Source organism: Ptychodera flava, chromosome 8, assembly GCF_041260155.1.
Source record: "Ptychodera flava strain L36383 chromosome 8, AS_Pfla_20210202, whole genome shotgun sequence".
In the NCBI taxonomy this organism is placed as follows: Eukaryota; Metazoa; Hemichordata; class Enteropneusta; family Ptychoderidae; genus Ptychodera; species Ptychodera flava.
The window spans coordinates 43,403,857-43,431,592 of NC_091935.1; the positions used below are offsets into that span (position 1 = coordinate 43,403,857).

At 35.7% G+C, this 27,736-nt stretch overlaps 1 protein-coding gene across 2 annotated transcripts in view; it reads left to right on the forward strand.

Annotated features, from left to right (window-relative positions):
* LOC139139391 (RNA exonuclease 1 homolog) overlaps positions 1-26,140 on the forward strand; it is a 216,522-nt gene extending 190,382 nt beyond the window's left edge. For both annotated transcript variants that reach the window (XM_070708293.1, XM_070708294.1), the window contains 2 exons: positions 18,418-18,538; positions 25,295-26,140. In XM_070708293.1, the coding sequence (XP_070564394.1) occupies positions 18,418-18,538; positions 25,295-25,389 (216 nt within the window). In that variant the 3' untranslated portion in view covers positions 25,390-26,140. The remainder of the gene's footprint in view (positions 1-18,417; positions 18,539-25,294) is intronic.
* The last annotated feature ends 1,596 nt before the right edge of the window (positions 26,141-27,736 follow it).

The following is a 27,736-nucleotide window of genomic DNA, read 5'->3' on the forward strand; positions in this document are numbered from 1 at the left end:
TATCACTCCCTGGCCCGGTGCCCAAATTTTAAATATGGGCAATCGCGTGCATTTCTGAACTACCTCGATTCTGGTTGCTACACACATTTGTATTAGCAAATGTTCTGTTTGTACACAAAGCCAGCATGAGATTAGGAAAACATCTGCTCGCTAAGATCGTAGTGGCAACAGTGGAACCGTGACGGTGACATCACCTTATATTTCTAAATTCTATGGAAACCCTGTGTATACTAAGTGCGAGCCTATTCAGTAACAATTACAATAAATTGACATCACACTTTTGTCCTTCTTACACCTCGATTTCAGCCTGGATTTCTATTGATCATGTACTAACTAGTACATATGTTTCTTTGCACATTTTAGAATTCTGCAGGTAAACAAATGACATAATTATGAATGTCAATCAACGACGGGAAGTGGCCAATGCATTAATGAGAAATTGACACAAATGGCGATGAATTTTGATATCGCACGCATTTTTATCTCCTAAATAATGTTGAATATTATGTATACTACATTTTTATCATTCGATAAGGTATATGATAAAAACTTTACGGCCCTGATATGGCTTTTATGGCCCTTGGTTGTACGGCATACAGGCCCTCAAACACTTGGGCTCTTCCGCCGTACGACTTCAGGCCACGAAAGCCGCATCAGGGCCATAAAGTTAGTGCTCAAAACTTTGGCTGTGAGTGTCACCAACATAGTTCTTCTCATCTCACAGGTGCCCTTGTCTCATACTCTCACTTTGGTGCATCCACAAGTTCATAACTCTGTGTATTCACTTCCCAATGCACAGGTGTCCCTTTCCTCCCAACAACCACTAAACCAACTCAAAAGCAACACAGGCAGAAACGTCATCCATCACACTCTTTCATAAGGGTCTTTCCATTCAATCTGCTCAACTCTTCTCAGCTCAGGTCATTTATTCAATCACCACCAGCCTTTGTGACAGCTAGCTATTTTCCCTTTTACTGCTCCCACAAGGTTTGCAAACTCTTGGACCTCCCAAGTTTGCAACATTACCTTTGCTTTGGAAGCAAATTGGCAGATTTTATAGTTGTATTGTTTTTTGCCTCAGCTTATTTCCCGTGTGATTATTTGGTTCACTTCTCTTCAATTGATACAAGTGTACCACTTTAACTTAGTTTATTTCCATGTGGTTGTTCATAGTTTAATTATTCCCAGCCGAATATAGTCTAGAAGAGGGACTTGTAGATTTGGTTCAGTCCACCTGTCCAGAACTGCTGCTCAGCCACAAATGGAATGATTTCTCTCAAACTTGGTATGAAAACCATGCACCACTGAATTTCATTAGCCCTCTGTGTTGCTCATACATAGGTCAAACATGCAGAAAGTTTGATAAGTGTGATGTACTGATTATTTGCTCATTTGCACATTGAATGAATTTCTGTAACTGAGCAATGTATCAATGCTAGGTGCATCGATTTTGACATAGCTTATACTATTTTGTTATGTTAGAAAAACGGTGAAGTCAGCGATTTTCTTTCAAATAAAATTTATTAAAAAATATAAAATGTCACTAAGTCAAGAGATAAGGTATAGTCCGTGGGCTAGAGGGGGTCTACGTGCACCCCCCCACAGGATAACAAACCTGTATTTTTCAGAACCCTTGGGATCCCTAGAATACGAAATGGAATTTTAACAGGAAAAATATAGGGACGCAATAGCTGTTATGGTCATGTTTTGAAGGGTACCGCAAAATCACGATTTTCCAAGCCAAATGCATTTTCGTCAAATCTGTCTTCTTGTAAGTCATGTGCTGAGCTCATTTTTTAACATAACCTCACTTGTTTGGTATCATTAGAAAGGGAATTTATTCCTCTTTAAGATGACATATTGCACTATGCAATATCTTCTACAGTTGTTGTCAAATATAACCAAAACTTACCCCTTACCCCAAAATTTACCATTGCAAATTACAGTAAAACTCAAATTCTACCAATTTTTTAGCTAGGCATTATAAAATATGCATTGCTTTGTCTGAAATCTGTTTTATTTGATATAGGGACATGTCAGAAATATGAAATAGACTTTTAACAAAAAAAATATTGGGAATCTACAGCTGTAACAGTCATATTTGGAAGGGTACCGCAAAATAACAGTGTTGCAGATTTGCATGCATTTTTGTTAAAACTGTCTTCTTATAAGTTATCTGCTGAGCTTGTTTTTGAATATAACCTGGCTTATTAGGTATCATTAGAAAGATAATTTACTAATCTTTAGAATGACATATTGTAACATGCAATATCTTCTACAGTTTTCATGATATATAACCGAAACTTACCCATACCCCAAAGTTTACATTGAAAATTTCAGTCATAGCTAAAACCAAATTCTACCATTTTTTTAGCTTGACACAAAAAATCTGGCCGTTTTTGCTATTAAATCTATTTTGTTTGGTACAGGAACATATCAGAAATATGAAATAGACTTTTAACAGAAAAAATATTGGGAATCTACAGCTGTAACAGTCATATTTGGAAAGGTACTGCAAAATCATAGTGTAGCAGATTTGCATGCATTTTTGTTAAATTTGTCTTCTTATAAGTTATCTGCTGAGCTTGTTTTTGAATATAACCTGGCTTGTTAGGTATCATTAGAAAGATAATTAACTAATCTTTAGAATGACATATTGTAACATGCAATATCTTGTTTACTTTTCATGATATATAACCAAAACTTACCCCGTACCCCAAAGTTTACATTGAAAATTTCAGTCATAGCTAAAACCAAATTCTACCATTTTTTTACCTAGACATATAGCATCTGGCCGTTTTTGCTATTAAATCTATTTTATTTGGTACAGAAACATGTCAGAAATATGAAATAGACTTTTAACAGAAAGAATATTGGTATTCTATGGCTGTAACAGGCATATTCTGTGGAGTACTGCAAAATCACAGCAGTGCAGACTCATATGTGTTTTTGTTAACTTTGTCCCATTGTAGGTCATCTGCTGCGCTTGTTTTATTACATGACCATGTTTATTTGGTATCATTAAAAAGCTAATTTACTACTTTTCTAAATGACATATTGTTATATGCCATATCTGATATAGTTTTCATGGAATATTACGAAAACTTACCCCATACCACAAAGTTTATATCGAAAATTACTTTCGTAGCTATCGTCAAATTCTACCAATTTTCTTGCTAGACATAACAAATAAGGCAATGCTTTATATGAAATCTTTTTATTTGGTACTAGGGAATGTCAGAAATATGAAATAGACTTTTAACAGAAAATATATTGGGACTCTCAGCTGTAACAGTCATATTTTGAAGGGTCTCGCAAAATCACAGTATTGCCAACTCGCTTGCTTTTTTGTTAAATCTGTCTTCTTATAAGTCATCTGCTGAGCTTGATTTTTGACATAACCTTGCTTGTTAGGTATCAATAGAAAGGCAATTTACTAGTCTTTAAAATGACATATTGTAATATGCAATGTCTTGTTTAGGTTTCATGAAAAAGGACCAAAACTTACCCCATACCCCAAGGTTTACACAGCAAATTACTGCAAATCTGAAACTCTACCTTTTTTTACAATTTATTAACTTTATATACCAAAGGCAATGCTTGTATGCAATCTATGAAATCTGTGCTTTTGTTAAAAAAGTATGTCACAAATATGAAATTAACTTTTAACAGGAACATAATATGATTTTGTAGCCTTTTGGATCATATTTGGAAGGGTACCCAGGTATCAGGGCAAATTTGCTGAAACACATACATTTGCAATAAATGGGTTCCCCCTCCAAAAATGATCCAAATGGCTACTAAATTGTATCATCTTCCCGTTAAAAGTTAATTTTATACTTGTGACATACTTTTGTAACAAATAAATCAGATTTTAAACAAGAATTGCCTTTTGTATTATGTGCAGCAAAAAATGGTAGAAGTTAAGATAAGCCGTAATTTGCGATTTGAACTTTTTGGGTATGGGGTAAAGTTTGACCATATTCCAGGAAAACTATGAATGACATTGTATATTACAATATGTCATCTTAAAGAAGAATAAATTGCCCTACTAATGATACCTCACAAGCCAGGTTGTGTCACAAAATAAGTTCAGCAGATGACTTACAAGAAGAAGAATTTAACAAAAAAGGTGCCAGTTTGCGGTACTGCGATTTTGCATTTCCCTTCAAATATGGCTGTTACAACTATACAGTCCAAATATTTTTCTGTTAAAAGTCTATTTCACATTTCTGACATGACCCAGTACCATATACAACAGATTTAATACCGAAACAGAGCTATTTTTATCACGTCTAGCTAAAAATTCACGGAATTTGATCACGTTATCTATGACAGTACTTTCAATATAAACCTTGGGGTATGGGGTACGTTTTGGTCATATTCCATGAAAAATATAAAAGATATTGCCTGTTACAATATGTCATTGTAAAGACTATTCAATTACCTTTTCAATGATACTAAACAAACACAGTTATAATCAATAACAAGCTCAGTAGACGACTTATAAGATGACAGATTTAACAAAAACGCATGCAAATCAGGAATACTGAGATTTTGCTGTACCCTTAAAAATACAGCTGTTACAGCTATAGAATCCCAATATTTTTTCTGTTAAAAGTTCATTTCATATTTCTGATATGGCCAAGTACAAAATAAAATAGATTTCATACAAAAAATTGTCTAATTTTTTATGTCTGCGTGAAAAATTGCTTGAATTTGACATTAGCTATGACAGTAGTTTTCGATGTAAATTTTGGGGTATGGGGTAAGTTTTGGTCATATTTCATAAAAATCTGTACAAGATATTGCATGTTACAATATGTCATATTTAAAGACTAGTAAATAATCTTACTAATGATACCTAACAACTTACATTATATTCTATAAGAAGCTCAGCAGATGACTTAGAAGACGATAGATTCAACAAAAATGCACGCAAGTCAGGAATACTGAGATTTTCCTGTACCCTTCAAAATCTGACTGTTACAACTACAGAATTCCAATCTTTTTTCTGTTAAAAGTCTATTTTATATTTTTGACATGACCCATGACCTAATGAAAAAGATTTCATACAAATCAATGCCTGATTTTATATGTCTAGGTAAAAGAAAATGGTAGAATTTGATTTTAGCTATGACTGCAATTTTCAATGAAAACTTTGGGGTATGGGGTAAGTTTTGGTCATATTTCATGAAAACTATAGAAGATATTGCATGTTACAATATGTCATTTCAAAGACTAGTGAATTATCTTTCTAATGATACCTAACAAACCAGGTTATATTCAAAAACAGACTCAACAGATGACTTATAAAAAGACAGATTTAACAAAAATGCATGCAAATCTGCAACACTAATATTTTGCAGTACCCTTCAAAATATGACCGCTACAGCTGTAGAGTCCTAATATTTTTTCTGTTAAAAGTCTATTTCATATTTCTGACATGTCCCTGTACCAAATAAAATAGATTTCATAGCAAAAACGGCCAGATTTTTTGTGTCAAGCTAAAAAAATTGTAGAATTTGGTTTTCGCTATGACTGAAATTTTCAATGTAAACTTTGGGGTATGGGGTAAGTTTTGGTTATATATCATGAAAAATATAGAGGATATTGCATGTTACAATATGTCATTCTAAAGATTAGTAAATTATCTTTCTAATGATACCTAACAAGCCAGGTTATATTCACAAACAAGCTCAGCAGATAACTTATAAGAAGACAAATTTAACAAAAATACATGCAAATCTGCAACACTGTGATTTTGCGCTACCCTTCAAAATAAGACCGCTACAGCTGTAGAGTCCTAATATTTTTTCTGTTAAAAGTCTATTTCATATTTCTGACATGTCCCTGTACCAAATAAAATAGATTTAATAGCAAAAATGGCCAGATTTTTTGTGTCAAGCTAAAAAAATTATAGAATTTGGTTTTAGCTATGACTGCAATTTTCAATGTAAACTTTGGGGTATGGGGTAAATTTTGGTTATATATCATGAAAACTACACAAGATATTGCATGTTACAATATGTCATTTCAAAGACTAGTGAATTATCTTTCTAATGATACCTAACAAGCCAGGTTATATTCAAAAACAAGCTCAGCAGATAACTTATAGGAAGACAGTTTTAACAAAAATGCATGCAAATCTGCAACACTGTTATTTTGAGGTACCCTTCAAAATATGACTGTTACAGCTGTAGATTCCCAATATTTTTTCTGTTAAAAGTCTATTTCATATTTCTGACATGTCCCTGTATCAAATAAAACAGATTTCAGACAAAGCAATGCATATTTTATTATGCCTAGCTAAAAAATTGGTAGAATTTGAGTTTTTCTGTAATTTGCAATGTTAAATTTTGGGGTAAGGGGTAAGTTTTGGTTATATTTGACAAAAACTGTAGAAGATATTGCATAGTGCAATATGTCATCTTAAAGAGGAATAAATTTTCTTTCTAATGATACCAAACAAGTGAGGTTATGTTAAAAAATGAGCTCAGCACATGACTTTCAAGAAGACAGATTTGACGAAAATGCATTTGGCTTGGAAAATCGTGATTTTGCGGTACCCTTCAAAACATGACCATAACAGCTATTGCGTCCCTATATTTTTCCTGTTAAAATTCCATTACCTATTCTAGGGATCCCAAGGGTTCTGAAAAATACAGGTTTGTTATCCTGTGGGGGGGTGCACGTAGACCCCCTCTAGCCCACGGACTGGTACAAACTGTAAAAGTTTACAGGCTACTTATCTCAGCTTGGAAGGCACAAAGCTCCAACTTTGAGTCAGACAGTCTGATGAGTGAGAAATCCTTTGGCTCGCCAGCTTGAGGTTGATTCTGTGCAAAGCTCACAGAATAAATCCAGCATGAGACTGGAGATCTTGAAAAGTCGTGAAATAAACACTGCTGAAGCTATCCCAAAGTCTGATTGAAAACTGTGCCATCCCTAATTTTCTCAATGATTCAATCTAGCGAATGTAAGAACTATGTAGCACTTCTATTGATATTCTAATTACTGTTCTAAAAAATATCTTCACTTGTAGTAAACACGTTTTTTTGAATTCAAGGTCATGGAGATTAACTAGACCTTAAGAATGTTCTGGACTAATTAAGCTTAGGTCATGGGTGGTATGAAAATGACCTACATAACAATTTTATGAGTGTGACACAATGCTAATATTTGGATAATTAATGAATTTCTGTAATTAAACTTTAAATCAATACTCAATTTACCGATTTTGACTATACCTCTGCTATATGTTGATCATGCTTAGGTCTAGTTTAGTCCCTGTTGACACAGTCTGGCAGGGTCTTATACATTGGTCCCATCCGTCCGTCAGCAGCCGTTCCTCTGTCACCCTGAGCCCATTTTATTCAAACTATGTGCAAGGATAAAGTTCTGTGGCATACATATGCACATCAATTTATTTCATGATAGGATCCAATAATGTGGCCGCTGGGCAGCCATTTCGTTGCGAATTTTTCATGTTTTAAAACCACAACTCAACTATCCCTGAACCAATTTCGTTCAGTGTTAGTACTCAAATAAAGTACCATGGCACTTATATGCGCGTCAATTAAAATTGCAATACAATCCAATATGGCCACCAGGCAGCCATTTTGTTGTGATTTTCTTCATGTTCTTTAACCATAACTCAACTATCCCTGAACCGATTTCGTTCAGTGTGGGTACACAGATAAGTACTATTGCATATATATATATATATATATATATGCCTGTCAATTTATTTTGCAATACAATCCAATATGGCCACCGGGCGGCCATTTAGTTGCAATTTTTTCATGTTTTTGAACCATATCTATCCCTGAACTGATTTCGGTCAATGTTGGTACTCAGATGCAGAGCAAGAAAACAAATTTCTCACTGATGACTGCGAGAATTCAGTTTCTCGAAGTCAAATTCAGTTTCTGCCCAACAATTTATTTTGTGATACAATCCAATATAGCCATAACTCCACTATCCCTGAACCGATTTTATTCAAACTTGGCACACAAATATTGCATTGTAGTGTGCATGTGCATATCAATTTGATTATTTGCTCATAAAGACCTATTGAATTAAGGTGTTTATAATCTCATTTGCACATTAATAACCCTGTGTAATTAGGCTGTATATCAAAAGTGAAGATACTGATTTTAATCAAAATTCAGAGGTACACTAGTTTTACGGAACGTTTGATGTGTCTGATATATCATAATTAGCTCTCGTGTGTAAACACGTGGGCTAATGTCATAGCGATGTCTGTCTGTCCTTGTGTGTGTGTGTGTGTGTGTGTGTATGTGTCTGTCTGTCTGTCTGTCTGTTTACACGATAACTCAAAAACGCCTGAACGGATTCAAGTCAGATTTGGTACACAGGTACCATGTGCTACTTGCAAGAACTGATTAGATTTTGGTTAGCGTGGCTTGCATATTAATGAAGTTATGCAATATCGTTTTTTTCCGTAAAATGGTTTCCCTATGGAGACGGTAATGACAGTGTAGACATATATCAAGAAATACTGCACAAAATTTCATGAAACTTTTCACAGATGACAATCTGAGAACATTATGATGATACTGTGAGTGTCATGTCAATTATCTTCTCATTTGCATATTTAATGAACTTTTGTTATTAGTGAGATAACTCTGAAATTCCTGCACCAAACTTGATGATACTTGCAACAAATATAGATCTGATATATATCTAATTATACTTAGAAGCATTAGGCAGTGTAAAGTTAATAAATAGCTCATTTGCATATTTTATGAACGTTTGTAATTAGTCATATAACTCCGATATAATTTCACCAAATGTGATGAAATCTGTTGCAGATACTGATCCGACTGATATCTAACCGTAGTATAAAGCATTTAGTAGTGTGAAATTAATTAAGGGTTCATTTGCATATTATTGCAAATTACGGCACCCGAGTCAGTGAAATTGGGTACAGATATTATTTTGATAAATATCTAATTGTACTGAGAAGCATTTGGCAGTGTCAACTTAACAAATAGGTCATTTGAAAATTTTATGAAGTTTTGTAGTTAGCGATATAAGTGTGAAGTTAATTAAGGGTTAAATTAAGGGATAAATATCCAATTGTACTGAGAAGTATTGAGCAGTGTCAAGTTAATAATTAGCTCATTTGCATATTTCATGAAGTCTTATAATAAGTCATATAACTCCAAAATAACTGCATCAAATGTGATGAAAACTGCTGCACATACCGATACGACAGATATCTAACTGTGCTGTAAAGCATTTAGTAGTGTAAAGTTAATTAAGGGTTCATTTGCATATTTAATAAACTTTGTAATAAGGTATATAACTCTGAAATTTCGGCACTATAATTTTGTGAAACGTGCTACAAATATTGATTTGATAAATATTTAATTGTGCTATGAATCATTGAACAGTGTCAAGTTAATTTAGGGTTTATTTGCATATTTAATGAACTTTGTAATTAATGACATTGCTCTAAAATTACAGCATTAAATTAAATAAAACGTACTACAAATGTTGATCTGATGGACATGTAACTGTCCCATAAAGCATTGAGCAGTGTCAAGTTAATGAACAGCTCATTTGCATATTAAATAAAGTTTTGTAATTAGTGATTAACTCTGAGAATACTGTGCGAAGTTGAACAAGTCATCGTTGATGACCCTTTGATTACAGGTTCTGTGATAAAAATACTTTGATACAGATGGCACTCAATGGCCAAGAATGAGTTCCATGGTGATGAAAAACATAAAACCAATGTAGGCCACTATCCTAAAGGTCATTAAATGAGTCAACTGGGAATTAGTTGACAGGATGTTGCAAAACATTTTTTCATTCTATCCTAACACTAATAGATAACCGGTACCATATTTCATAAAGTTTAATGTAGTATTTACAACACTATGAGATCAACATCTGTATCAAGTTTCATCAAATTTGACGTTGTATTTGTGGATATATCACTCTAATTAGGAAAGTTCATTACATATGAATTACAAATTAATTAAAATGACACTGATAAATGTCTCTTTCACTGTTAAAGCAATGTGAGCTTAACATCTGTACAAAGTTTCATGAAATTTGATGCTGTATTTCTGACATATCAACCTAATTATGAAACTTCAATAATTGACATGATACTGCTACATGATGTGAAACAACTGACGAGCATGTATGAAATAGGTCAATGTCCTTGTACCAACTTTGAATGATACTGGTGGAAATACCGGTATGTCTGAGTTATGGCTCAGTACATGAGAAAATCGTAACAAATTTGCCACCACGCAGTGATATTTGATCTTACTGTTTAAAAAATCAACACGTATATGTATTACATAAGTCAATGTCCAGGTACAAACTAATAAAATCAGTTGAGACTTGCTAGAGTTATGGCTCTCGACATGAAAAAAACCATAACAAAATTGCTACCATGTGGCCATATCAGACCATATCGAGAAACAAATCAATGTACTTATGTATACTATAAGTCAATGTCCTTGTACCAACTTTGAATAAATTTGCTTGATACATGTCTGAGTTATTGTTCGAGACATGGAAAGTCGTAAAAAAAATGGCCACAAGGCGGCCATATTGGATCGTATCACAAAACAATTCAATGTGCATAAGTATAACATAGGTCAATGTCCTTGTACCAACTTTGAATAAAATCAGTTGAGATATGCCTGAATTATGGCTTTGTACACGAAAAAATCATAACAAAATGGCCGCCTGGTGGCCATATTGGATCGTATCACAAAACAAATCGACATGCATATATATGACATAGGTCAATGTCCTTGTACCAAGTTTGAATAAAATCGATTGAGATATGCCTGAGTTATGGCACTGTACATGAAAAAATGGAAACAAAATGGCCGCCTGGCGGCCATATTGGATCGTATCACAAAACAAATCAATATGCATATGTATGACATTGGTCATTGTCGTTGTACCAACTTTGAATAAAATCGGTTGAAACATGCCTGAGTTATGGCTCTGTACATGAAAAAATCGTAATAAAATGGCCGCCTGGCGGCCATATTGGATCATATCACAAAACAAATTATCATGCATATCTATGACATTGGTCAATGTCCTTGTACCAACTTTGAATAAAATCGGTTGAAACATGTCTGAGTTATGGCTCCGTACATGAAAAAATTGTAATAAAATGGCCGCCTGGCGGCCATATTGGATCGTATTGCAAAATAAATCGATGTGCATCTGTAGGTCACAGTGCTATGCCTTTGTGCCAAGTTTGAACAAAATTGGTTTGGCAGTGTCTGAGAAATTGTTGATGACGGACGGACGGACGGACAGACAGACGGACGGACGGACGGACGGACACACGACCGGGACCCAATCTATAAGTCCCCGCCGGACTTAGTCCGCGGGGACTAAAAAACCTGCTACATATAGTGATAACATATATCTCATTTTTCTGTGAAGCGCAGAACCTGTTGTAAAACATGTGAGCATATTCAGTTCATATCTGGTTTTCTCATTAGCATATTTACCACTAGTACAGAAATTTGCAAGAAATGGACACTTTCTCGCTTTTTTGCGAGAGGTAAGCGAGAATACATACACTATGGGCAAAAAGGGCCCTAAATTGTTCAGTACAGCGGGGTACAGCGCCCCCGCCGGACAACGCTTTGGGCTGGTTACTAGTGACGACAGCGAACATTGTATCAATTTCATTTCAATAAAATATCGATCGAAATCTGCTCGCCTGTCGCTCGTATTTTCAGGTTACGCCATGAATTTTTCCATGACAGCCCGTATATATTGACTTATGTACCATAAAATCAACGTATCGGTTGTTTTCTTCCAGTCAAATTGAATCGAAGACAATTTGTTTAGTTTTGGTGATACTTTTATGTCTCAGCATATTTTGGCGCTCTTTGGACAAGTTTGGCGCCATGCCATCCGCGGGTATGCAACACGACATTGTATCAATTCGCAAGAAAAGAATATCGATCGATAACGTTCACTACACGTTCACAGTGGAGACTCTACACCAGTTCGCTTCCGTTTCGTGTTATTTTTACCAATTTACTGCGATGTTCATGGTTCATATTCACCCAAATTTTGTATAAAAGACAACAACCTGACAGGTATTTGATCTGTACAATTTAGGAGACACTTGCTGATTATTTTGCGTCAATTTCAGACCCTTGTTCTGCACATGTAAACGCCGTCAGATCGCCATATTGTTGACGGCAACAGTATATTTCAGTGATCAGAATAAATAGAATGGCAATAAAACAAATTTTACGAAGAAATTAAAAAATCTAAAACGATACGATTTTTGCTTATTAGTCAAAGGATCACCGTGCCAATTTTCATTATCATTGGTTCAGAATTGAAAAATTTGAACCGGCGAGAAATTTGCAATGTGTTCGGTCGATCGGACGCGCATAAACGCCATTGTTTTCTATGGGAATCGAGATTATTCGGCACATCGTAAAATGAAAAATACGTCTGAAAAAACCCGCCGGTTTAAATTTTTCATTTCGCTGTTATTTCTCACAATATTTGAGATTAAGCATCTCATGAAGGTTAACTCAAACTCTATGGTTTTAGTTTTTTAAATTTCCCTCTATTTTTATGAAATGACGAGTTTACGATCGTTTGTGCTGTTGGCCGTGTTTTCGCCTATTTTTGCATAGAGTATTTTCGCTTCGGTATTTTAAGAATAAATTCATGAAATTATTGCCGAAATATCATAATGGACAGAGGAACATATGAAGAAATGGAATCTGAATCTCTTTCCTGAATATTTAGCTGTGCGGCTAGGAAATTCGGCGAAGTTTTCAACATTACGCGGAAGCTTGATTTGGCTCTCTTTACGCTCATTCAGCGTATGTGCGGCAAAAAATTGTCACACTTTGAGTGAACAATATAGAGGCCATTTTGCCCACAGTGATACTTTCTCAATAAATTAGCGAGAATTTAACTTTCTCACAATCAGCTTGGCATCTGCGAGAAACTGAATTCTCGCAGTCATCAGCGAGAAATTTGTTTTCTTGCTCTGCATCTGCGAGAAATTGTATTCTTCTGTGTAAACATTTCACAAAAATTTCACAATTTCTCTCAGATGCAGAATGAGAAACATAGTTCTCGCTGATTGATTGCGAGAATTCAATTTCTTGCAGATGCATGCGAGAAAGCACAGTTCTTGTAGCTTGATTGCAAGAAAGTATGTTTTCTTGCTTACTTCTTGCATTGAAGCAAGAAAGTGTCCATTTCTTGCAAATTTCTTGCAAATTTCTGTACTAGTGTACTGAATTTGCAGTGTTTGATCTAGAGTGTGCCATTGCGCATTTTGCGCAAAAAAATCAGCTATGGCGCTATTTTCACAGACCATGGCGCCATTTTGGGCGCAATAATTCAAGGCCGTCACCTGGTAATTTGTTTCCGCCAGGCCGCTATGTTTTACGCCCATGCTGGCTACGACAACACGAGGATATACCGTAACGTGGTATATATTCAATCACGAAATTTTGCGACAATGACGTAAGTTGGCATGACGTCTTTGACGGGACGTGTGCAGAAGGCCATGCATCGCGCGCTGCTATGCCGTGACTATATGTGTATCTTGAGTGATTTTCTGATAAAACCTTCGGGTTGTCCCCTCACCCACACCCGACGATGAAAGCGGTACAACGATGGAAGGGTCAGAAACTGACAAGCAGACCAATACTGCCGGTTCGCAACACAGCCGCACTCCGCAGGTGAATAAAATTTTGGAATTTACCGTTGACTTCGATATGTAACTATGCAAGTCTGTAGTACGTTATGATCAAATAGCAAGCAATGCTTATACGGTATAACTATTTTACACAATGGCGTTCGAGTGGCCGGGACTGGTATTCAGTGCATTGTGGACGCTAATTTCTGACATTTCTTGGGTTGATCAAAATATCCGAGTGGCACAGAATAGTTATGTTTGTAAACTCGCTTCGAGTTTCCGAGGACAAGTCACTTGTTTATTTATTCGTTTGGCAGTGACTCGCATACCAGCATGGTAGCCATGTGGGGTTTCCAGTCGTACGAAAGCAGTTTAGATATTTCATATTTCCATCATCAAACAAATAGAGAAGAGCGTGAGTGTGTTTTTTGTCTCAGTTTAATTTTTCTCTAGTATACGCAAATCTAGTATTTTACAGTTTTGGTAATTTATTTTTTTCAACTTCTTTACTGTGAACCCCCAAATTTTATTAAAGTCTTTTACTCTAAACTTGAAAGTTTGAAGAAATATAAAATAAAGGACACACTCTCAAATCTAAGTTTACTATTTCTCTGGATACCGAAATCTAGTATTTAACATTTTTATAGTTTATTTTTAGCTCCCATAGCCATATGTATATATGGCAATGGAAGCTATTCTTATAGGCTAGGAAAATGTCTGTATGTATGTATGTCTGTGTGTCTGTATGTCTGTATGTCTGTATGTCTGTCCGTCAACATCAAAAACTCCAAAACCGCTGTACATTTCATCTTGATATTTGGTGTGTACATGGATGATGGGCTGTAGATGAGATTTTGTTCAAATGAAGTTGTCATTGCCAAAAATATGCAAATTAAGTGAAAAAATGTAAAAACAGTCAAAATTGAAAAAACTCAATAACCACTGAGCAGATTACATGAAAAATTAGCATGTAAGTACTTTGGGCTGACATGAAATGATTGTGCGCATCTTGGGTCAGTATCTTGGACTTGCTATTTTTCATGAATTTTTTTGTAATTTTCTCCCATTTTTGGTCAAAAAATCTCCTGCTCTGAAACCACAAGTCCGATTGATTTGAAACTTGGTATGGAAGTGCATAGGAGTGACCTTTCCCAAATTTGGGCAAATCGTGGTGAAATTTGCATATTTTTAGTTTACACGTCTCCATAGACTCCCATGTATAAGGCAGATCTCCATAGACTCCCATGTATAAGGCCACAAAAAATAAAAATTTAGTTTCTCATTGTATTCATATTGCAAAAAGGATGCAGTGACACAATTTTTAGTCCCCACGGATGAAGTCCAGTGAGCTTATAGATTGGGTCATGTCCGTCTGTTCGTCCATCCGTGAGTCCATCCGTTCACGCAGATATCTCGGATATTTTGACAAAATGTCATGTGACCTTGATGACCTTTGATCTCAAATATACATATTTGTCCATAACTCAGTAACCACAAGGGCTACCACCCTTCATATATGGTATGATGGGACAGCTTATGACGCCACATACTGTACCTCATTAATTATGTACATATCTAATTTTGAGCGAGCCAATAGAGCTAGAGGTCTGATTTTTGGTATATAGGGATAACTTAGCAAAACAATTTTTTTGACAAAATGTCACGTGACCTCGGTGACCTTTGACCTCAAATATACATATTTGTCCATAACTCAGTAACCACAAGTGCTACAGCCTTCATGTTTGGTATGATGGGACACCTTATGACGCCACATATTCTACCTCATTAATTATGCGCATATCTAATTTTGAGCTAGCCAATAGAGCTAGAGGTCTGATTTTGGTATATAGGGATAACTTCGATAAAGTGTGTATGTGCGATGTATGATAGTGAGCATGCGTGCGTGAGTGCTTCACGAACTCTACAACGTGTTGAAAGGTCTCAGTCAGAAAAATGTAACAACTTAGCCGGCTATTGAACCACTCTTTTTTGGGAGTGGAGATTTAGCCGACTGGTTCTGTCTCAGGCCTCTCAGCTAGGCGACTGATGCCGTATGTTGTGGGTTCGAATCTGATTGAAAACTATCCGTATTAGGAAAACAATTTTTTTGACAAAATGTCACGTGACCTCGGTGACCTTTGACATCAAATATTCATATTTGTCCATAACTCAGTACCCACAAGTGCTACAGCCTTCATGTATGGTATGATGGGACAGCTTATGACGCCACATACTGTACCTCATTAATTATGCGCATATCTAATTTTGAGCGAGCGAATAGAGCTAGAGGTCTGATTTTTGGTATATAGGGATAACTTAGCAATACAATTTTTTTGACAAAATGTCACGTGACCTCGGTGACCTTTGACCTCAAATATACATATTTGTCCATAACTCAGTAACCACAAGTGCTACAGCCTTCATGTATGGTATGATGGGACACCTTATGACGCCACATATTGTACCTCATTAATTATGCGCATATCTAATTTTGAGCGAGCCAATAGAGCTAGAGGTCTGATTTTTGGTATATAGGGATAACTTAGCAATACAATTTTTTTGACAAAATGTCACGTGACCTCGGTGACCTTTGACCTCAAATATACATATTTGTCCATAACTCAGTAACCACAAGTGCTACACCCTTCATGTATGGTATGATGGGACAGCTTATGACGCCACATATGCATATCTCATTCTGAGCGAGCCAATAGAGCTGGATGTCTGATTTTTGGTATATAGGGATAACTATAGGAGAGAAATTTTTTGACTAAATGTCATCTGACCTCGATGACCTTTTACCTAAAATATATGTTTATGTCAATAAATAAGTAACCACAAGTGCTATGTCCTTTGTATTTAGTAGGATGGGAGACCTTATGACAACACACGCTTTACCTCATTAATTATGTACACATCTAATTCTGGGCAAGCGAATAGAGCTAGAGATCTGATTTTTTGGCATATAGGGATTAATTAGCAATATAATTTTTTTTTTCAAAATGTCATGTGACCTCGATGACCTTTGATTTTACATATATATGCATATCTCAGTAACCACAAGTTCTATACACTCCAATTTTGATAGGATATTAGACCTTAAGATGTCACATCTTGTACCTCATTTATAATGCGCATATGTATTTCTTGGCTGGCCAATACTGCTAGAGGTCTGATCTTTTTTCCCGATTTAGAACCATAACTTAGACATGCCTCATGTGTTTCAAATTGGGAAAAACGACATAGACCTATGTGCCCATAGATCTCAACATATACACTCCAGTGATACTTCTTAATGACCACATTTTCCTGCCCCATCAAGACTAATACTCCTATTACAAGTGGGGACTATGTCATTGTAAATGACTTGTTGATTTAATGGTTGTATCACAGTATTCGATATATCTAATTCTGTATTTTTTCCATTTTATATTCTGAATAATTACATTAAACATATTTCACTGTCTCCAGTACATTTCATTTAAGTATTTTCACTTCATGCACTTTATCCCTTTCACACATGTTCAAATATCTGACCAGAGAACAAACACTAAATAGTCCAGGATGGGAGCTACAGTGTCATTGACGCTATTTTTTTAATTTATTTACCCCCTCTTTTTATTTTATTCCTTTACTCTTTACTTAAAATTAATTCAGAAATGGTAAAATCTTTATTAAAATCAGATTTGGCATTTCAGTATTTACAGCTCAATCAAAAAATAAATCATATTTTCTTCTCTCAGGTGAAGTGGCTGTCACAGTGGCACTGGCTGTACTATGGACATGACTGATGGTACTGGTAGCTGATGGTACATGTCTGCAATAAAACATATGCATAATCATCAGTATTGAGTTGAGAAAATGGTCAAAATTTGGGGGGGAAAAAAGGAATAAAAGTGTGTTATTAAATGTTGCTCACCTGTACGTCTGTCTTTTTGTAGAGATCCTTCTTGTGGGTGAACTGCCAGTCACTGCAGTAACTTCATATTATTTGATTAAAGGGACAGTAGCTGTCACTTTTAATAGGCTGCTTTCAGTGTTTTTATTTTGAGTATCAAAATGGTTTTTTTTGTAATTCTCAAAAATTCAAGTTTGTCAACAAAGTCTGTATATCCACTCTGTTTCTAGCAATATTTCTAGCAGTATTATTGTTGACAATCAAATCTATAAATTAGATTGTGAGCAATAAAGGTTTACTTTAAAACTAAAACGTGTATAACTAAAACGTATTAGTTGACAAACTGATTGCTAGTGAAATAACTTGAAGCTCAATAGAAAACTGCCGTTGTTGAATGACACACTGAAAGAAAAATATCAATAGTTACAGCTACTGCACCTTTTTGTCAATTCCTTCAGCACACAGTTGAATCTGTCTTTGCAAATGTTGCCTGGCAACCCAATCTGTCCATTATAAACCTTTTAAAAACAACTGATTGCAATTTTAATTTGATTAATAATTCCGGGGTTACACTTTTTATTCGCTCTTTGGGATCAACAAGGGCCCTCTTTAAAAATTGCAAGGGGCCCAATATGGCCCCCTTTTTTGCCAATGGCCCCTTTTTTTCAAGGGAGTGGGCCCACAATGGCCCCTATTTTTGGAGTCCTAGATCAAACACTGCGTATCCCAAATTCATTTCAGAAACATGTTAAGCTGTTGAATGTGTGTATCAATAGATCTCTAACAAACTTACAAATTGTTTCTACACTCCCTATAGATGGTCCACGGTACGGTGATTGATACCTCAGTGGTATTCCCTCACAAACAAGGTCCACCATACAAAAGAGCATTGAGAACATTAATGGCGGAATATCTGAACAAAATAATTCAAAATGATGGTAAGTTTAAGGTTCTATTTTTAGCTCTGCTGTCAGCGAAGCACAGCTTATCAAATAGGGTAATTTTCTGTCATCTTCAATTGTCATCATCGTCAACATTTGTTGTCCATCAATTGCCTTCTCATATGAAACTGCAAGTCCCATTGCTTTGAAAGTTGATATTCACTTGGGATGACCACACTTAAGGTATAGACACACGTTTAATGCATTTTTACAGAGATTTTGGTTTTATTTCAAAATTGGAGTCCGTACCATATGACCTTTACATGAGGAAAAATGTCGAGACAATGTTGTATTAAGAAATGCTTAAAATACTATTAAAAATAGACTTTTTGCGAACTACGCGTACTGTTATATTCGGTTGTCTTAACTGTATACGGATAAGTTAGGATAGCCACGCAAGGTCAACAGATTATGTTAATTTTCTCATCTTGTCCGGCGGCCATGCGCATACTTTCCACTGTCCTGTGTGAGTGACGTTAATAATAATGGCTTCTGTAGTGACAAGCGGAAGGCAGAGACGCGTAAAACGGAAGCGTAGTCGTAAGAAGAGAGTAAGTAAGATCATGGAGCTACCAGAACAAAACTCAGATTGTCTGACGTAGGGTCGTAGTATAGCAACGTGGCAGGAGATGAGATGTCGGACACGTGTCTTTCTTCCAACGAGGAAGCAGATTCTCTCCACCGAAGTAAGTTCTCCCACTGAAAGTCAGTGACAGAGTCTGTCTACCACAGTACGCTCATTCCTATGTGAAGGTCGGCGATAAGTGAACAAATTTGTGAATGTCAAGCAATGCGTATGCATAAATTTTCATCTTCCAGGGGAAGTTCAACAGGCGCACAAGCCGAATGATGAACTTGAATAGTCACCGCCATGGCTTCCGTTACGCCGCGATGTCGAAATCAGTGTGGTCCACTGAGACTCTCGCAAACGTAAAATATCGCAATTAGCCTCCGACGAGCGTAAAAAATACTTCTAAACTGAAGAGAAACAAATTGATAGAGCTTGACAACCGTTTACAGTTATGGTAACAAGCTTAGACTCTAATTTGAGAAAAAACAGATAAGCCGTGGCAGTGTTTGTTATTTAAATAAACCGCCCTCATTACTCCTACATCTCAACAGTTTGTGTGTGTTTCTCTCAATTTTCTCGCCATTTATGATCTTCGGAAGGGTATTTGATGTAAAATACAAAACATCTAGTCTCCTGCTTGATGCAAGTTCGTGAACATGAATAAAAATCGCCAGGAAAGTCATATCAACGATCGATTTTTGTACGTATAGGGGTGTTTGTTTACACAATTCTTTGATTATCTCTCTTCCGATTTTGGCCTGACATGCGTAACTTCATAAGAAATTAGGTTGGAGTAGGGTGCACAGATCGGTCTGATTTTTTTAACAGGTCACAGTAGCAATACATGTCTGTAAAACGGTGTCTCAGATTTTCGGCAATATTTATGGAACAAGAGAAATTCTTGCTAAAGTGAATGAAACCCGGTAATTTATTCAAAAACCCATTTGTTACTTTCACACCTTATAAATCTGGGACACCGTTTTTTCCCCAGAGTAGTCAATTGCTGATTTCTGTTCAAAGATCTCAAGTCACCATAGTCCTTGAACACCTAATTTTTTTTTAGGTAAAAAAACTCAAAAACGCATATTTTTGAGAGAAATGGACACAGACACAGTGATTTGGGAAAATAAACATTTTTCATAATGTTGAGATATAGGGCTAACAGAAAATATATAATGTGTAGGGTCCACAAGTGAAATTTATTGAGAAAAAGTGAGTTTAAAATAAGTATCATCTAACGTGTGTCTCTACCTTAAGTTTGTACACATTGTGTACACATTGTGGTGAAATTTGTACATTTGTATTTTAGGGGCATTTTTGCTGTTTTGGGTAAAAATGTGTTCTCTGAAACGACATATCCCATTGCTTTGAAATTTGATATGCAGTTTACTTAGGTTGACGTCAATCAAATTTGTTCAAATCATAGTGAAATTTGCATATTTGTATTTTTAGCTACTATAGAAGCTATTGGGATGGTATGTATGTATGTATGTATGCATGTATGTCCGTTTGTGAGGCGTCCGTCCACTCAAATATCTTGAGAACCGCAGTACTTACCGATTTGATATTTGTTGTGTAAATGAAAAATATGATTATGAGAAACTGTTTTTTTTCAATTTTTAATTTTTTCATTGGCGAGAATCATCAAGACTCCCCATTCATTGGGGAGAATCAGAATGAATGGGGAGTCTTGGTGATTCTCGCCAGTGAATTTCAATTCTCATTGTACTTGGTGAGAATTTCCATTATGGTGAAATCTTAAATCTTCAATTTTGTATTTTTGCAGCTAATTTTGCCATTTTTGGTCAGGCTTTCCTGAAATGAGCTATCAAAGATATCCACCTTCTTCATCAACACATGTCACTAAAAGTTATTCTCTACATAACACAGTGGAGCTCTGTTGACTGTTAGGTTGCTTGGTTTTTCAAAATGGCTGGTCAGACAGCTTTAATATTTGGTCTTTTGGCCAGAGGTCCATATATCTTTCTTTCATGAATTTGACTTTGTTTGTCACCGTCTATTTACTGTCTGTTCTGTGCTGTTTTGTGTCTATGTTTACAACTATTGTCTTACGAATTCTGACCTAGTGTTATTGGATTATGGATTGGTATGATTGCGATTATTTTGGTATGCAGGTCCCAAGGATGACTTAAGTTAAATAATTTCATACATTCAGGAAATACTTAATTTGGTATCCATGTCTCTAGTAGCTTCAGGGACATTGGACCTATGTTTTGTGTTTCTGAAAAAAATACTTGTTTGATAGCTTTGATAGTTGTTATACAGGTTCCAAGGGGTTATTTTTATATGATATGTTGAAATTATGATGAAATCTTCCACGTTGTCTTTTTGGTCGGAAATTTTTGCCATTTTTGGTCAAAAAAATTGATTCCCAAAAATTACGTGTTTGATAGCTTTTGTTGACAAGTTCTTAGGGATGATCAAATTGATATGTTCAAATTATCATGAAACCTTCAATTGTGTATTTTTGCAGCTATTTTTGCCATTTTTTGTCGGGCCACTGAAATGAGTGAGCTATCAAAGATTTCCACTTTCATCAACACACGTGTCAAAAATAGTTATTCTCTACATAACATAGCGGAGCTATATCTGCCAGTTGGTCACTTGTCTTCCCATAAGAGGAAAAGGTCTTTGGTATATACTTTTACCCCTACATTATTATTGGACAAGTTAGTCCATAGAACTTTCATTTAATAAATAGTTCGTTAACTTTGATGATTTTGTTTGCATTATTTTTGTTGCGTAATTGTTGTTTATGAAACTCCTTTCAAGAGTTCTAAGTGTAGCAGAACTTACCAATAACAGCAGCCTTTCCTGTTTCTCAGAATTTTGAAATATTGTTATGTAAATTGCGATATATTTCCAAGGGGCATAGTTTTTGTTCATATCAAGAGCGATATTACACATACAAACCTGAACAGATATCAGTCAAGGTGGATATAAGGACAGTGTACTTTGACATTGATGTGCATGTTGATTAGTATTGCAAAAAATCCAATATGGCTGCACGACGGCCATTTTTATCACAACTGGAAGTGTGATATAGAGGTGGTTTCAACCGGTGTTTGATGTCGTCCATTTCCGTAAACGACAAAAAGTCAAAAACTGCTGAAAAGACTGCGTTGATATTTGGTACCGATACATAGACTGGTTCCAAGGTTCCAATTCGGAAAAATGGAGCCAAACGGAGCGGAGGTTATATAGTTTTGGGAAATTTCTAACCCCCCTTTTTAACTAATTGATTTTAGGGGTCTTTCATATATGTAGTTTTGGAATGTACACCAATCCTGCATTGTGGACTGTTTTATGAGTTGTGGAACAGAAATTAGGTTTTGATGAATGTTAGAAATATGCAGGGTGGCTGATTCAAAGTATAAGAGATTTCTATGCTCTTTTGGGTATCAAAAGCAATAAAAAAAACCATATTTCATAGTTTAGATTCTCACTTTTGAGATGACCCTAAGCATTTGTTATGTAAACATCCTTGAGTCAATATACAGACTTTGACATTCCTGAGATTAAGTATCCATGACCTCACACGTTACAGTCTTTCACTACCATGGTATGGCCCAAACCCATTGTTATCAATGGTGAGTGTGGACCTGTCTACAGGAAATTGGGGTGAACAGGTTAGACAATGCCATGACAAGTTGCAAGGTAGCACCAGCATAGAGTCCTACGCATGTCCATGTGTTCTCACAGGAAATTACAGGGAAAAAAATTATTTGAGAAGTTTCTCTCCTTTAAATAGAAGTATACATGTATTACAATTTAAACCTGTCATGGATGGATTGCTCTCAAATGATCTGAAACACAGTTATTGCCCATTAGCAACAAATCTATAGCAAGATTTATGTAAAGTTCATGAACTTACACAAGGTATTAGACAAAAGATGACCATGACTTTGCTACTTTTCAACATTTATTTCATTCAGATTTCCTCAGCTTAGTGTATAATTTTGTAATCTTAATTACTGTCAACTTAGCTTTACTAACTTATTCTAACCTCATTATTCTTACACTACTGTTATACCTTATAACCACAAAATTTCAAGAGATGCATATATGATTGTCACTTAACAAACAATTTACAAATATGTCTTCTGCTGTTTTCTCCATATACATATACATGTCCCTTTTCTCATAAAAATGGGCTTAAAATCGCAATGTGAAAAATAGCCTTTCAGCTATATGTTGCACATTGACTTCATGGTCTGTCTAATAAGTCTCCACGGACACCGTCCGGGGGGACTTATAGGTTTGGTCATGTCTGTGTGTGCGTGCCTGCGTCCGTGTGTGCATCCGTCCGTCTGTTCACGCAGATATCTCAGACATGCCCTGGTCAATTTCTTTCAAACTTTGCACAAGGATAGTACCCTACCCCATACAGATGCACGTCGATTTTGCCATGTTAGAGGACTTTTTAGTTTACACCACCATAGACTACCATGTATAAGTCAGCTGTCTATAGAATCCCATGTATACATGTAAGGCCAAGTAAAATAAAAATTTAGTTTGTCATCATATTCATATTGCAAAAAGGATTCAGTGACACAGTTTTTAGTCCCCATGGATGAAGTCCAGGGCCTTATAGATTGGGTCATGTCCCTCCGTTCACACAGATATATAAAATATTTTGACAAAATCTCCCGTGACCTCGGTGACCTTTGACCTCAAATATACATATTTGTCCATAACTCAGTAACCACAAGTGCTACACCCTTCATATATGGTATGATGGGACACCTTATGACGCCACATATTGTACCTCATTAATTATGTGCATATCTAATTTTGAGCGAGCCAATAGAGCTAGGTCTGATTTTTGGTATATAGGGATGACTTAGCAATTCAATTTTTTTGACAAAATGTCACATGACCTCAGTGACATTTGACCTGAAATATACATATTTGTCCATAACTCAGTAACCACAAGTGCTACACCCTTCATATATGGTATGATGGGACACCGCATGACGCCACATATTGTACCTCATTAATTATGAGTATTTCACAATGTGCCAGTTGTGATCAAGTGCCATTGGCGCTATTTTTAACTATCACTGGGATGTGCCTGAACCAATTTACTTGAAACTTGGCAAAGGTATATGCAATGCTCATATGCAGAATAAAAGGTCATTTGCACAATTAATGAATTAAGGCAATTGGCTGTATCTCAAGAATTATTTGACCAATTTTGATGTAACTGTTCAGGCACTCAAACTGTTCTGTGGGCTAACGATGATGAAACTATTGTTCATTAGGCCATAAATCAAAACACACTACACTAAATTTCATCAGACTTTTGAGATATATGTGTAAGAATCTGATTTGCACATTTGATATGTTGTATTTACAATTTACATTAAGCCACACTTTTCAATCCCAGGTTCTCGCATTAGTGGAATTCTCCTCCCAGTACGATGTTTGATTTCTATAACATTAATTACACAAACTGATCTCAACCTTTTGGCGCCTTTTGTTAATCCCGCAAACTGAGTTTATACAAGCATTTGATTGACGGTCGTTTCAAATCACCAACGGTCATGATTCCCCACCAACAACACTCAAATTTCCTAAAAAGTCGTTTTCCAGTCACGTTAGAGTCTGAATGTAACCACTGAGTTCGATCGGCAGCAGCTTCACGCTGATCACTTGGCAGTCTGTCTGTGTTTTTGCGGTTAGAATAAACTAAAAAGTGGCTTTTCTGGAGCGTGTGCCCGCGTGTTGCTTTTTCAATGTCCACTTACACAATAAACGCTGCCATAGCTTCGCGCCCTTTTAAAGGGAGGCTCCGCCTTTAAAGCCTACTGTTATCAGATTTGCAACACAAAACAGCATTTATTTACTCTGCTCCACATCAATTATCACAAAAGAGCTCTATCTGCAGTTAGGTCACTTGGATAAATATGACATCAGAACTACTCCAATAATTATCATTCATTTGATCTGAAATGATAAATTTTGTGTTATGAAGAGCAAGTGAAATCGATCTTTTGTCATGCAGCCTAGCATGTATTTGCCCAATTTCAAAAGCATATCAAGGTATGATGCTATATTTACTCAAAGAATCGAAATACAAATATACTGAACGTCATCTCACTGAAATGAGATCTCAGCTTGAAATCTTTTGTCATCTGAAGTGTTGTTTCAATTTTCAGCATCTGGTCATGACAGCAAAGAAGACGCCAACTCCTGCATGCAGCTTATGATTTGGAAAGTAAAGGAAGATGCAAAGACAAAGAAATATTTTTAGTTAGGAACAGAACATTGGATCATAACAGACCATACCGGTAGCCTAAATGTTCTACCGTTAGTCATAGAAAACGTCAACCTGAAGATCAGCAAATAAAGAATTTCTGATATGTTCAGATCAGAAATTGATGTTGTTACTTAATTGAAAAATTAAAATTAAGTCATTTACATAATATTATTTGCACTGAACATGATTTTCTAACAAAACTTAGAGACTTCCAAGGAAAACTTTTTTACATACCATTTTACAAACAAATACAAAACTACACAAAATTTTGCCTGCAGCAGCAATGTTGTCCCCAGCTTGCACATTTTTGATGTTCAAAACAAGACTTTATTAAACCTGTTTTGTAATTATGTGAAAACTATCCAGTTTTGGTAAGTCATTTACTGTAAGTAGGGCTGGGTGTTGAAGACGTGTACTGACATGTAGATTTCCTTTCCCGGCAGAGACTATCCTGTTCGGAGACCCAATGTTAACTGTACTCTCAAACTTTCTACTTCTAGCTGCAAAGCAGTACTTATATTTATGTAGATGTGACAAAAATGATCTTTCATTTGTGGTTTTCAGAGCATCTTGAAGCCACATAATACATTGCTAAACGAAAAGGTGTTGTTAGAAAACATGAAAAAAAATGGGGTGAAATTCTCCAACTTCTTGACCCATAACCAGATGGAAATTCATACCTATGATATTTTACTAGAAATGTACTTTTACTTTTCAAGAGTTATTAAAACTTCATTATTTGAAATGACTCAATAAAAGAACATTAAGTAAAAAAAAACATGATTTTCTAGACAACCGTTTCTGAAATATGAACGGTTGTATCCCAGTAAGTGTATTTCCATAATGATCACCAACAACATAAACTCTTTAAAGTGCCAATCCAAGCAGTTAACTAATGTTACTGCTTTATTTCAAAACTGACTGGTTGGCTTTTGTAGCTCATATTTGGTATTCCAATGTGATGTAATCGTAAAAGCTGAAGTCAGTGGCATCTTATGTATGTATGTGTGTATGTATGTATGCACATATAGTATGTCCGACAATATCCTGGGCTATAGATGGGATTTTGTACAAATGGAGTTTACATTGCTCAAATTATGCAAATGAGCTTTAAAAAGTGAAAATGGTCAAAAATTAATAACTCAAGAATCTCTGGTTTGATTGCTTTGAAAAGTAGTGTGCAAGTACCTTAGGTGGACCTTATACAGTTTTATGTATATCGTGAAGATATCTTGTATTTTGTATATTTTCTGAAATTTATCTTGAATTTTGTACATTTTCTGAAATTTTAGCACCCATTTACGTATATGTATATATGCAAATTGCAGGTATTCTTATAAGGTGGCAAAATGGTGTCAGTGTGTATGTATATATGTATGGATGTATGTCCGTTAGATCAAAAACTCGAAAACCGCAACACACACAATGTTCATATTTGGTACTGATCAAGGGGCATTCTATGTTGGAGATGTGAATTTTTTTCAAATCAAGATGTTTGTGTGAAAAATATGCAAATGAGATACAAAAAAGTGAAAATCAGTAAAGATGCTGCAACTAAGGAACCATTGGGAAGAAATTGTTGATATTTTATGCGTAGGTAGGTAGTATCGACGAATTTGAGAAGATTGATTACGAAAGTACGGCAATTTTCGAAAAAACGGCGTTAAAGGATCGTAGTGTTATAGAGTCTTCCCCACTCTGGAGTAGAGACTGCACTGACACTCAGATTACAGCTGTGTCTAGCCATGGCCAGTCAGTTCTGTACACAAAACAGGGAAACGTAAAATATACTTTCAAATATGCAAAACACACTAAACGCAAACAATTAAGAAATGAATAATGTGTGGAGTTGCTTTCCTTATTACATACTAATAGATAAATATTTAAGGGCTAAATTCTCAATTGCAACGACAAAATAGATTTATTACATTTATGGTTGACAAGTATTACATTTATGGGTGATTTTTTATTACATTTATGGTTACCATTTATTACATTTGTGGTAGGTGTTTTTATTACATTTATGGTTGATTTTTGTAACATTTATGGGCGATATTACATTTATGGGTGCATTTTATTGCAATTGTGGTTGATATTACATTTGTGGAGATTATTACATTTGTGGAGGTTACAGCGTTGATCGGAGGGATTAGACTCTTCGTAAATGTAAAAAGTCGCAAGACAAAAAATTACTATGTTGCGACATTGTCAACCCCCCCCCCCCCCCCCCCCCGGTCTGGCGTACCGAAGAGATCGAATTCCCCACTACCGGGACACGAAGTGCGATCAATATCCCCTGTTGCCCCGCACTCACACGATGGAAAACATTGATAGGTGCATG